The sequence below is a fragment of the Leguminivora glycinivorella genome, chromosome 27 (assembly GCF_023078275.1).
Source record: "Leguminivora glycinivorella isolate SPB_JAAS2020 chromosome 27, LegGlyc_1.1, whole genome shotgun sequence".
Classification (NCBI taxonomy): domain Eukaryota; kingdom Metazoa; phylum Arthropoda; class Insecta; order Lepidoptera; family Tortricidae; genus Leguminivora; species Leguminivora glycinivorella.
The window spans coordinates 2,658,779-2,672,627 of record NC_062997.1 but is presented as its reverse complement, the minus strand read 5'-3'; the positions used below and the strand labels follow the sequence as shown (position 1 = coordinate 2,672,627).

Below are 13,849 nucleotides of genomic sequence, written 5' to 3'. Positions count from 1 at the left end.
GTCGCCAGGTTATATGAGCTCGGAAATATAGCCGCGGAGGTGGAATTCCTTGCCGGCCGCTATATTTCCGAGCTCCTTGGCAGTGTGCGTATTTTCTTATTACACTGTATTCATCGAATAATTATCCGCAGGAGTCTTTAAGGCTGGCAGCAGTCGCTGGAGACCAGGGTTGCTACGCGCGGGCAGCCCGTATAGCCGGGGATGTCTACAGACGGAAGTGCGATATTGGGAAGGCTTTGAGGTAAACGCAGTAATAAGTTTTAATGGGATACGACATTTCATAACAGAGTTCCTATGACCACATTTCTGCTCCATCATCAGATCAGCTTCATGATACCATAATATTACATTGTCACGTGATTTACATATGTGTGCAAAATTTCAGCTCAATCGGAAATCGGGAAGTGGGTCAAATTTAGAGTCTACGTTTTGACCCAAAACTAACATACTAACAAGGGAAGTTGAATAAAAAAGCTTTTAAAAATATTGATGTTTGCATATGGAGCTCGTGGCTGAAACATGTAGAAGCGTGTAAGGTCCATAATAGTATATATACCTCTATATAGATAGATATGACCTGCGTCATTAGCAAAAAAATTATATTCAAGTTACTGCCGATGCCAACATCGAGTCATAAGTCCGGTTCGAAATACCTTAAGTATTCGTTTTTATTTGGAATTGGCATATTGATTTTAAACATTTCTGATCAATTCAATCCCACCATTATTTTCTGCAAGACGTTCCTATCAGGATTTATATTCAATTTCGAATGCAAGATAAAGCATAAAGTTACACCGTTTTTGAAACCCTATTCCCAAACCAAAGCTGCTTTTAACTTAACAGGGTAAGTAGCCGAATGGCACAAACGCTCACGAAACGAAACGCTCGTAGATATCTATCTCTATCGCTCTTGCGTATTGGCGCGACAGAGCCAGACTACGAGTCGCATAAATGCCATTCGGCTACGGCACAAGATACGCATACTCATTTACACACAACTTATTCCTAATTCCTAACGTATTCCTTTAACATTTAGGCACTACGAAGTCGCAATGGGCGCTGGTCAGGCCCTAGGAGACCGTCTAGCTCAAATGGAAGCCATGGACGGTGCAGCGCGGTGTCTAGAAGCTTTGCGGAAACAGGGACGCATTTGTAACTGCCGCCCACTTGAGTTCAACACTAGGCTGCTGGAGGTGGCGACATCTGTCGGCGCTAAGGTAAAACCATACTTTAATATTACAAATGAAAAAGTGCGTGCGAGATGCTGGCTGCATGACTGCAATGTCACAGTTTCGTTTTCTTTCAACCCCTTATTTGCCAAGAGTGACACTGAAGCTTTAGTAGTTTCATGTGCTCTGCCTACCCCTTTATGGGATACAGGCGTGATTGTATGTATGTATGTAAAAAGTGCGTGTGTTTTTATTTTTCCGTCTTTCACGGCAAAACGGAGCGGCGAATTGACGTGATTTTTTTATTATATTTTTTTATTGATTTCATGTCGTCACAAAACTGAACAACTTACGCTAATTGGGGTGTCCCAAATTCTGAAAATGCCCAAACTATGTGAGCTCTGCAATGAATAGTATTGTATTGTACTGTAATGTTCCCCAGATGCTGGTCCGCCGCGTCCGCCTCCGCCTGTCGGATATCTACACAGCGCTCGGGACAACAACGCCGCCGCGCGCCTCAAGCGGGCCGCCGCCGCGTTCGTGGCCCCAGCCTGCGCTCGCTGCAGGGAGCCGCTAGCCACCCAGCCTGAACCGCTAGCGTCTCTGCCTTGTGCTCATATAGTGCATCAAGCGTAAGTGATTTTTTTTTATACTACGTCGGTGGAAAACAAGCAAAGAAATCCCTTAAAGGGATAAGTTCGCCTTTACTGTCTATCCTGTGTCATATTTATGTTTTGTACAATAAAGAGTTACACACATACACATACAAACAAGCCAAAGACATATATAACTCCGTCTATAAAGTCTAAGAAAAAAACGTACCTCAGTACCTACCATACAGAAAAAGGTACGGTGACCTAGATGGCATTACACCTTTGGGGTACGCTCAGCTACATGGCGCTAATATTAATATTTGACATTTTAACACATATCAAGCTAAGAATATGGACCAAATTGTCAAAATTGAAGTTCAAAAATTTCAAGCCTGTGTCAAGAGATGGCAGTCTATGCACTGTGATTACACATTTTACTTCGACAGTAACTCTCTATAATACTCGATCCTCTTTGATACAAGCATACGGTCCGCCTGATGGAAAGCGATCACCGTAAGTGCGTTTTCACATTATCCGATCCGATATCGGATGTAGGACCGATATCCCATACATTTAAGCAGCCATATTTGATTTTTGCCTTTGAAATCCTTCCGATATCCGATATCGGATCGAATGTGAAAACGCACTAACCTATGGACGCCTGCAAATTGTCACAAAGTGTGTGTAGCAGAGCAACTAGCATCACTGTCTTAACACATTCACGGACACGACTGCTATAGCATACCCGTAAACGTTTTAAGCGGAACGTAAGTAGAACCAAAGAACATTTAAATTAGGATCTAGACAGACAGACAGACACGTCAAACTTATAACACCCCGTCGTTTTTGCGTCGGGCGTTAAAAATAACGCTTTAACCTTTCAATAGGCAGGACTATTAAAATCTTGGCCTGACTACATTGACTGCAGACGTTCTTGCTTAAAATACTTATTTATTTATTTATTTATTTATTGTTGGGAAACAAACAGCGAAAAATAATATAAACATAATCCAAACAGTTTCCACTTATAAAAACTAACATATTTTGTTGCTCAAACTAGACTTTACAATTTCGTTAATCTTCAATAGGCTCTGGGTAAACTTAACACGTGATGATAAACCGCAATATTACCTTGCTTATGAAATTTACTTGTATCAAAGAGTATCGAGTATCATAGAGAGTTACTGTCGAAGTAAAATGTGTAATCACAGTGCATAGACTGCCATCTCTTGACACAGGCTTAAAACTTTTGAACCTCAGTTTGACAATTTGGTCCATATTCTTAGCTTGATATGTGTTGATAAATGATAAATGTCAAATATTAATATTAGAGCCATCTAGCTGAGCGTACCCCAAAGGTGTAATGCCATCTAGGCCACCGTACCTTTTTCTGTATGGTATTGAGGTACGTTTTTTTCTTAGACTTTATCTGTCTATCTATACAGAGTTATATAGGTATGTCTTTGCTTGTATGAAATTGACATAGTAATACCCGTGTTTTCCAGTTGCATGCCGGAATCGTGGTCGCGGCGCTCGGTCCGCGGCGCGCAGCCCGAGTGCGCAGAGTGCGCGTCGCCGGCGCGCGCGCCGCGCGTGCCGCCGCCGCCCGCGCCGCCCGCGCCCCGGGATCTGCCAGACCAGGTACACCTACAAAAATCGTTTTTGCGTCGGCGTCGGGGGTTCAAAATGGTTATTAGATATGCTGATTTAAACTTTCACGCTTTTTACACATATTTAAAACTAGATTTTGCCCGCGGCTTCGCTCGCGTTAGAAAGAGACAGCCTATATCACTTTCCATCCACATAACTGTATCCACTTAAAAAATCACGTCAATTCGTCGCTCCGTTTTGCCCTGAAAGACGGACACACACATTTTCCCATTTATAAAATTAGTATGGATTTGCAATCGGGACTTACTATGTCGTTTACACTAACCTCCGACGTTTCAAGGACGGCATTGTCCACGTGGTCTCGGATCAGACAGGGTTATTGTTTAAAACATAGTAATACGCGATTAAGTCCCGTTTGCAATTTTATTAAACATGTTATATTTGTTTTTAACCGCCTTCCAAATCTCAAGGGAAGGGGTTCTCAATTAGTCTGTATTTTTTTTTTAATGTTTGTTCCTCGATATCTCCGTCGTTACTGGACCGATTTTGATTTTTTATTTGTTTGTTTGTTTATTTGTTTATTTATTACAGTACATCCACATCATATGTATTACATCTTACACAATTAATTTAATTGCTTATAGTTCTCAGTCTGTTATTTTACTGAATGTATATGCATACAGATTGGTCCCATTTTTCTCAGCACCCAGTTCTGGTGGTGGGATCCTGGAGAAATCGAGGGAACTCCTCAAATCTGAAAGGCATACATATGGTGATTTTTGTGTTTTTAAAGGAACAACATGCATTTACGTACGGAACAGTGACATTTGGTGCAGTGGAACTCCTGATGATGGTCAGAATGGAACTCCTCAAATCTGAACGGCACACTTATAGTGACTTTGGTATTTTTATAAGAACAGCATGCACTTACGTCCAGAACAGTGACATTTGGTGCAGTGGAACTGCTGATGATGGTCAGAACGGAACTCCTCAAATCTGAACGGCACACTTATTATAGTGACTTTGGTATTTTTATAAGAACAGCATGCACTTACGTCCAGAACAGTGACATTTGGTGCAGTGGAACTGCTGATGATGGTCAGAACGGAACTCCTCAAATCTGAACGGCACACTTATAGTGACTTTGTTATTTTTATAAGAACAGCATGCACTTACGTCCAGAACAGTGACATTTGGTGCAGTGGAACTACTGATGAAGAGTGAGCCGCCCCTGGTTAGAGTTCCGTTCTGATAATCATTCTCATCTGTAAGTACTTATTTAGAATCATCCAAATTTCAAAATTGGTTCAGAAATGACGGAGATATCGAATAACAAACATTAAAAAATATACAGACGAATTGATAACATAATCCAACATTTGAAATTATTTATCACCAGAACCCCAAAGGAAAGCGGTTTTTTTTTAAAGTATATGATATATCATTATATATATGCTGTTTAGTTAGGGCTTTTGCCCACATCGATTTGGTAAAACCTAAGTAGGTCTTACCATGGCGGTCGGTAAATGTTGTATCAGACAGAAGTTTTGGGGAAGTGCTACGAAAAACTTGTGCCAATTTACAGGTACGTAAGTAATTTCTGATTTGCTCACGGTCAACCTAACACGCTCCTACTCGCTTCGCTCGTCGTCGCACCTAACTCGACTCTGTCACATGTGATTTCTGTCTGTATTAAATTTATGAGAGCTATGGAGCGCAGCATATTAGGTGTGAAACTAAGGGATCGAATCCGAAACATCACGCTGCGCTCAAAAACTCGGATAATTGATGTAGCTCGAAAAGCGGCCAAGTTAAAGTGGGACTGGGCTGGACATGTCTGCCGTATGCCGAATGACTTGTGGGCCAAGATAGCCACGGAATGGGAGCCCCATGAGTCGAACAGAGGATCCGGCAGACCTCGCCGGCGATGGCGGGATAACTTGGACTCCTTTTTGACAGACTGGCCAGTTTTAGCTCAAGATCGAGAAGAATGGAGAAAGAAGGGGGAGGCCTTTGCCCAGCAGTGGGACACCATAGGCTCATAATATAATATATATATATATAAATAAATAAAAATAAAAATTAAAAATTGTTTATTTTCAGACAATTACAGTCCATAGTTGTTAGTGTACACTTACATGCTATGTTACGTTCTTATAATCTACTTACATATTTTAATGACTACAAAGTGAATTGAGTGATTTACCGAATCACATGCTTGTACACATGTAATTCGATATATCGCCCCAAAATGTCAGAGTCGAAACGCTCTGCTATCATCTTCAGGATCCCGTTGCCGCTCCCCCGCATACGGTGCACCACTGAAGCATTAGACTTTCGCATAATGGCATAAAAGTCGTCTACATGCGCATTCGCGAACATGCCAGAGGCACTACAATATCGGGGAAGCCTCAACAGGGCCCTGAAGATGTTATTATATTGAACCCTAAGAGAGTGAAAGGTCTTCTGCTTAAAGTTGGTCCACAGGCCGCTAGTATAAAAACATTGGCAATATGATCGGAATAGAGTAATTTTTACCTCAATGCTACATTTAGCGAACCTGTGCGCCAACATGCCACCTCTAACAGATAAAGCTCTTCTCTCCCTCTCCATGTCCATATCATCTTTTAAATCCTCAGTCACTATGTGACCTAAATATCTGAAATTGGTAACACGGTTCAAAGCAGTTCCATTTAAGATTATAGGAGGCACAGTCGCCGGACCCTTATTTTTACCTGTAATTACCATAAATTCACTTTTCTTCTCATTGTACTTTAAACCATGTTCCACAGCATATTCTTGGCACACTTCCAATAATTTACGTATACCCGCTACCGACGGACTCAGCAACACCATATCATCAGCATAACTGATATTATTAACACTTGTGTTGTCTATTCTACATCCAACATGCATGTTACTGAGTCTGCCGATGAGCTGATCAACATATAGATTAAAGAGCCTAGGCGAAGTTAAACCGCCCTGTCTCACGCCACATATATATATTACATTTATTAGGTACTTACCTTAATTTGTGGCACAAGTTTTCCATAGAACTTTTTTTGCAATAAAGTTTAGATAAATAAATTATCTTTATTTTGTCGGTGTACAAAAAATTTGTGTTTCCAGGACTTTCCTTTCGGCACTCCGCCCGTGCTGCGAGAATCTGACCTCAACTCGGTGCTTTCTGACCACAGCAGCCAACAAGCCACTTCTAGCGTCTAAACTCATTTACACGTATTAATTAGTTACATGCCGCAATGTAATGAAACTCGCATGAAAGCGCACCGTGCAAACGGGCCTTAAGAGTATGCGCCCACAGGCGACTTTACACCGCGACTTTTTTACCTCTCGGATGTGTTTCTAAAGCCGCGTATCGACTGCGCGCGGCTGCCGCGCGAGCCATGTTCGACCGCGCCAAACCTGCGTTTTGGTGCGCGAGCCAATTTAAAGCTCAACATTTTCATATAGCGCGGCAGCGGCGCGCGGCAGGCGATCCGTGAACAAACATTCATTTAGGTCCGTCCCAATTGCGCACGCACAACACACTGACGCTCCTTTGCCGCGCCACCAAAAACCGACACGAACTGGTTCGCCGCGCGGCACGTTCGAGCGCGCCAATGTTCAAGCTGCCGCGCGCGGCGGACCCGTCCCCATATTGCGCGGCCGCCGCGCGAGCCAATGTTCGATGGTTTGCCGCGCGCAGTCGATACGCGGCTTATGAAAAGTTGCGTCGCTACGTGGGCGCACTTTCATAGTCATACTAACCCACTAGCCCATAGTCCGATGCAGGTCCGATGGTATAAGCACAGTATAATAAAGTACTATCGTACAGTATGGCCACTCCCGCTCCCCGCTGAAAGTGCCTCCCACCCCCTCTCGGTTACCTCACAGTTACTGCCTGTCAAAAACGCGAACAGTCGACCTGTCATATTTGACTCACAGAAGCATAGTACGCGTTCACCTACACGAGCTTAGACTGTGTGCTAGGAACGCGCCTCTTTCATATATTTGATCGCCAGTGTCCGAGGTGTGGTATAAGAGACAAAAAAAGTTGCGTCGAGGCGAATCAACGAAAAAAAAATGTGTTGCTAGAGGCAAAAATTCTAAAATAAACCAAATCTTGGCACGAAAAATCTTGCGTGGGCGACGGTCGCGCGATGGTCGCGCGACGGCGATGCGACGCATACGAAATCAAACCTTATCGATATGGAAGTATGAGACGCGACGGCGACGGTCGCGCGACCGTCGCCCACGCAAGACACGGCGTAAGGCTGACCTAGAGAGAATTGTCTTCATAAAACCTTGACGTTGGCGGAATCATCGACGAGCCATGTGTCAACACTTAAAATTGATTGAAAATGTAGGGGCGAAGGCTTAATTCCCATAGAATATTTGAATTTCACGCCATTTTTTAGTGCCGAGAAATTGACTGTTTATGGTCACTGGTATTTTAAGCGCTATCTACACGATGAGACCGCGATAAATAGTCAAAAACCTATATTACGCTTATTATTGTTTTTGAAGCGAATTTATGAACCGTTTTAATAATTTGTAAATAATATTATATTAATGTTAATAGGTAATACATTACATTTCAAGTTTCTGTTATAAAATACTACCTACCTACGTACAACGTCCAAAATGTTATATACAGATCTCTAAAAGTCTATAGTCTGTTAAGCTATCCGTAGAGCCCATATATGTATAACTGTGCTTACACACGACCACACCGCACCTGTAATTGGGAGCGAGAAAAGAATAGCTCTTTCTCGCTCCCACTTACAGGCCGGTATAGGATGACCTTGGTACGTACAGTACGGTCCTCGTACGGTCATGTGTTAGCACTAATAACTACAGCCGGGCAAAAAAGAGTACAAAGTAATAGGGGCGCCGTATGTAAACCGTTTTACTCGAGGCAACTTTTGTATGACAACATTGACAACAATAAGTGTTGCTATGATGAAAAAAAATGTGCCATTTCTACTCTTTTTTGACAAGCTATATAATACTAAATCTTTATGACAATTATGACGAACATCGTTAATAAATACTACGTTTATTTCTAATTTAAAACTGTTCAGAACAGTCATATTTTACGTCATCCCGCATTTCTGGAATAATTATTCTTATTTTAAAGTTTTGCTGATTGTACCTATCGTTAAGTCTACATTCTTATGGCACTGGTCACACTGCGAGCTAGTCAACGCTGGGCGAGTAACTATAAAGCTAGGAACATACTACGCGGACGTCCGTCGTAAATCGACCGCGGACGGGAATCTGGACAATGAAATTACACATAACCGTGCAAACTATCGGTCGACGGACGTGGACGTGGCCTTGAGCGCATGGACGTCCGATCGAAATCTGGCTCGCTGGATGTTTTGTTCCGTGCACACTGATCGGTCGCGGTCGCGGTCGATTTACGACGGACGTCCGCGTAGTAAGTTCCTAGCTTAAACATCGCCGTGTCTCTTTTATTTGCACGGGAGTGATTATCTTTTGTTCGTTTTTATAGCCTATAGCTCGTAGTTTATTAAATCGCGGTAGGACCAGTGCCTATATACAGGTTGCCCGGTAATTAATGGACAACCTTTTAACCACCAAGAGGGCACCTTATACGGGTCCAGAAAATCGACTTTAAGATTTAGTAAAAGTCGCCTGGTTTTCGAGATTTTCACACTTTTTAAAATTTTAATGGATCTGAATGGACAACCTTTTAACCACCAAGAGGGCACCTTATACTGGTCCAGAAAATCGACTTTAAGGTTTAGTAAAAGTCGCCTGATTTTCAAGATTTTCACACTTTTTAAAATTTTAATACTACCTAAAATTTTAAAATGTGAAAATCTCGAAAACCAGGCGACTTTTACTAAAGCTTAAAGTCGATTTTCTGGACCAGTATAAGGTGCCCTCTTGGTGGTTAAAAGGTTGTCCATTAATTACCGGGCACCCGGTATATATGCAAGAACAATGATAGTGTGAATAAGTTCGAAACTGTAATTTTCAACTTCACTAAACATTTTAGTAACAGAAAATAATTCTGTGTAGAATTACTAATTAATTTTATGGTTCATGTATTTACCCAGCTTCGTAAAACGTGTTATTTTTATTATATATAGACTTATCATTATATTTAGTGTATTTACATAGCAATAAGTATGTCAAAATTTATGCAGAAATGTGTAGGTACAGTCGAGTTCATAAATATGTGTACATTTTTTCACCTTAACTCGTTGCAATAAGTTGAAAAAATGTACACATATTTATTAACTCGACTATACATAAAATGTATTAATAAAACTTTGACATAAATATCTCATAAATCTCATGAAATTGGGAACTACAGATTTTTTATTATTATTATAAATGGGCTTACTCTTGGCCACAGACTAGCCAAAGGCAAAGACGTGGCCTACGATGCAGTGAGCTCGCCCAGAAGATGCCTGTACCTACACCCTTGATTTGAATGTCAATGTTTTATTTTTACAATCCAGTACATATTAATATATATTGATATAAATGATAAGAATATTTGATTGAATCAAAGGAATTTATCGTACGTAATTTTATATAAGTATGTATAATATCTAGACGTGGATTTTAAGTGTACTTAATTTATTTCATATAGATATATAAATATATATGTTAACCAAATGGTGGTAAAAGCAAGGAAATATTATATAAGGATTAATATTATGGAGAGTGGTTAATTTTCATTAAAAAACGAGAAAATTCGTTGGAAAATTAACCGTTTTGGAAAAGACACAATATATTGTGTTTTTTTTTTATGGTAAAGGATTAACTACTGGAATGTTTGAAACGAAAGGATCGATCGAATGTCCATATCCTATTCTATTTAAAATCAACTTTAATGTTGAAAACTGTCTGTTCCGCTCTTTCGCCATTTAAAAAAAATGTGTCAGAGTAGGACACAATCGATGCGACTTTAAAAAGTTTATATACAATTTTTTAAAAAGTTGCATAAAACTGTCAAATGTCCTTTAGATACATAGTTTAATTTACACTATACGCTTTATAAATTCTTTTTTTAAAACGAATTATAATAAATAAATTATAAATATTGTTATCATTGGTGTATATAAACTATAAATAACAAATAAGTGTAATTATAAATAAGATTTAATTTTTATTTGGTAATCAAATTTTAATGTCTGAATATTTACGTTGTATTGTGAATACGTATGTCACTTATATCTTTTTGCTGTAGTATCAAGAATAGATAGCTTATTTTTTTTTTATTATTCATTATATATCATGACGTGGCAGTAAAAATACAACCATAAGCCTATAATAAATATTTCTAAATAAGGTACAGGGGGGCAATCTCAAAACACCGGTGCAGACGCAACTTAGTTGAAATTCTCTGCCAGACGAATTTGCCACCATTTACCTTACACACTAGTCAAAGTCTGGACGGCCAAATTTTACAATATCATGTTATGAGGTAGTTTTTATATCATCATATTTTATACGTTTCATCATGTTTTATTTCTTTAAAAAAAAAGTTTAGTTAATTGTAAATGTAACTCGGTAGACTCAATGCGTAATATCGTCAACTGGTCATACCAATTTCTTTACGAAGACTAAAAAATTAAGGAGAGCTGTGTAAAAAAAAAGGTTTTTTTAACGAAAATTTTCCTCCTACTTTTTCTAATTCACCATTCACCTATGTCTTTATTGATTGACGTATTGTCACAGCCAGACTATATTTGGCTAGCCAGACTATCCTGTACTATAAACATTCACACTCGACCTACATTTCCTAGGGTCTTATATTTCTTGCCAGAGTCTAGAGTATATTATTCAGTACCTCTAACGTAAATTTCATTCGAAAACATAACGTAACAGTTTCGCTTAGCCTCATTTTCAGCACCAGTCTGAGCACTCAATATGTTAGAGTGAGATATAATTTAGACACCATGCGGTTTTTAAGTTTTTGACAAAAAAAATTTAATTAAGTGTTTTTCTTTTTGCTTTTTGGCGCCCCTCCGATCATTTGGCACCAAGAAAGCGGAACATATTTCAAAAATTTACATTTTTTTACCTTTTTCCTGACGTTTCGACCAGCCATGGCAACCGGAAGAAAGGTAAAACACTTAATTACTTACCTAATTCATCGCGCCTCATTCGACTTTAAATATGTGTACAAAACGCGAAAATTTAAGATGTTATCTAAAAAAATCTACTCAAAAATGTTTTCGAATGAAATTTACCCTAGTGGCTCAGATAGATCATAGAACTTATTCTTGTTGAGATTGAAAATATTTTAACTGTCGAATAAGAAACTATAGGGTCTCACTTAAAATTCACAACTCACATAATTATAAATAGATTAAAGTCAATTAAGGAAGAAAAACTATAAATTCATATAAAATATAAATATAACAATTAGATCGTGCAAAAATGACAAAGTATTCAAGAAAAAAATGTAGCTGCGGAAAATGTTTAATTCACTACAATAATCAAATCAAATATGGAACCGGAATCAAAAACATGAATTGGGAACACTAATAGTAAAATTAGATATCCATATCGAATTGTTTTACTAAAAAAATTGTATTTTAAAACAGTAACTTTACTAAGTATACATAAATACAATAATCCAGCATTCTTCAATTTACGCGGCTAATACCCTGACTTCTAGGCCACCCGGACACGGAGGTCTTAAATTCCTGGGTGTCCGTTTTTGAAAGGTTCAGCTTTTTTTTAACTTTTTATTGGCATTGCCAGTATTTGCCCATTATTATGCAAAATTCTGGATGTGAATTACAATAATATAAGAAACCTTTTTAAAGAAAAGTTTACACTCTAAAGAAACGGATGAAAGATTCAGATCTGAAGCATTTAAATATCAGAAAGTCAGTTGGTTCTTACCTTCTAGAACTGTTACAAAAACCTATAAATATTATTTGAAAATAACGTCATTTTATTGCCATCAACTACATAGTTTTTGTAGACGTGTTAAAATATAATTTGATACGTTAAGTAGCTTGCTCAAAACGGTTGGATTCTAAAGTACCTTAAGGATGCACGAAAATTAGAAAAATTAAAGTTTAGCAGTCACAAATCAAAAATATTAATATTGAATACCGGGAGGCATATTGTAAAACGAAAAATTACTGTACTAATAACTACATATACGAAAATAATACTATACTAACAAGTAGGTTACCTGGATAATTCGATTGAAAAATTGTTGCTAGTTTTTAGCGTTATAATATGCCCAGGGTAGCAACAGGATTATAACTATTTGGCGATAAGGCTCAAAATGCTAAGCAACTATTGATAAGTGCACCAGTATTAGATAGTATTCACTTTCTATATATACAATTTATCTTCGGCCAACGACCTCGAACTGATTTAATTTCATATAATTTAAATAGAAGAGCAAGAAGAGCACTCATAAGTAAGAACGAGAAAAATATATATTTTCTAGCTCTAACTTATGGGTGACTTTTTGGTGCGGTGCGGTAGAGACTAGAGTACATACGTACATATATAAATTTATTTTATGGAAATTATCTCAGTAGAGACTAGAGTACATATTTATTTATTTATTCATAATTTTTTTTAATGTTTAATGTTAAAGTTTAAAACCTTTAAAAGATTTTTTTCCTTCACAAATTGTGTCAAGCAAATACTTAACATTGGTAAAATATTACTTCCATGTATCTAAAACTACTAATATATCTATTTATAGGTACTTATTTCTTTATTTTTTGATAAAACTGTGTTCTAATATAGGCTATAGATTAAACTACATAAGAATATTATGGTGGCTATGTTAAAAAAAATTAAGTTGTTCGAAAAGTCCAGTTTTTTCAGTAGGTACCTCATTGTCCAAATGAAATAATATGGTAAAAAATTATGATAATTTATTTTCATCACCGTAACTCACGCAAAACAACTGATACCAGAATAAAGTAATAAAATTATTATTGCACTGTTAATATTACCTAACTACACCAATCACATTTTATTAAAAAAATGGACACCATAACATACTTATAAGCGCCAAGCGTTCCACGAAGTGATTCCTCTAAAATACCTACATTATAAATATGCATGAACTAGTATCAATAGGTATTGCATTCCGAAAGCGTAAAAAATATTGTTCTTGTGAAATTATACTGAAAAAAAAACCTGGGTGGCAGTGCGGTACAGGCATCTGCCACGAATGTGGTGAGTTATTTTTTTCTGGATGTTAATATTATTGGAAATAATTACACTTAATTTGTTTTATTGTAATTGTAGCTATACCGCTATAGAAGAAAAAAAAAATATTTTATAATATATAAAATAAAATGTATAATCACGTTTAAGGAATAAAAACGCTATAAATAAAATTTATTTCAAATTTAAGGACAGTAGGCAAAAACAAATAAAGATCCTTTAAAAAATCAGGCTTACGTTTTTATGGAAAATAGTCTTTATCCCGTTTGCAGTGCTAGT

The 13,849-nt window shown here is 37.9% G+C and overlaps 1 protein-coding gene across 1 annotated transcript in view; it reads left to right on the top strand.

Moving 5' to 3' along the window:
* LOC125240235 (43 kDa receptor-associated protein of the synapse homolog) overlaps positions 1 to 6,733 on the top strand; it is a 29,944-nt gene extending 23,211 nt beyond the window's left edge. The window contains 6 exon segments of the mRNA XM_048148063.1: positions 132 to 241; positions 1,037 to 1,217; positions 1,612 to 1,660; positions 1,663 to 1,801; positions 3,268 to 3,403; positions 6,503 to 6,733. Of these exon segments, the coding sequence (XP_048004020.1) occupies positions 132 to 241; positions 1,037 to 1,217; positions 1,612 to 1,660; positions 1,663 to 1,801; positions 3,268 to 3,403; positions 6,503 to 6,598 (711 nt within the window). The 3' untranslated portion in view covers positions 6,599 to 6,733.
* Positions 6,734 to 13,849: the final 7,116 nt, after the last annotated feature.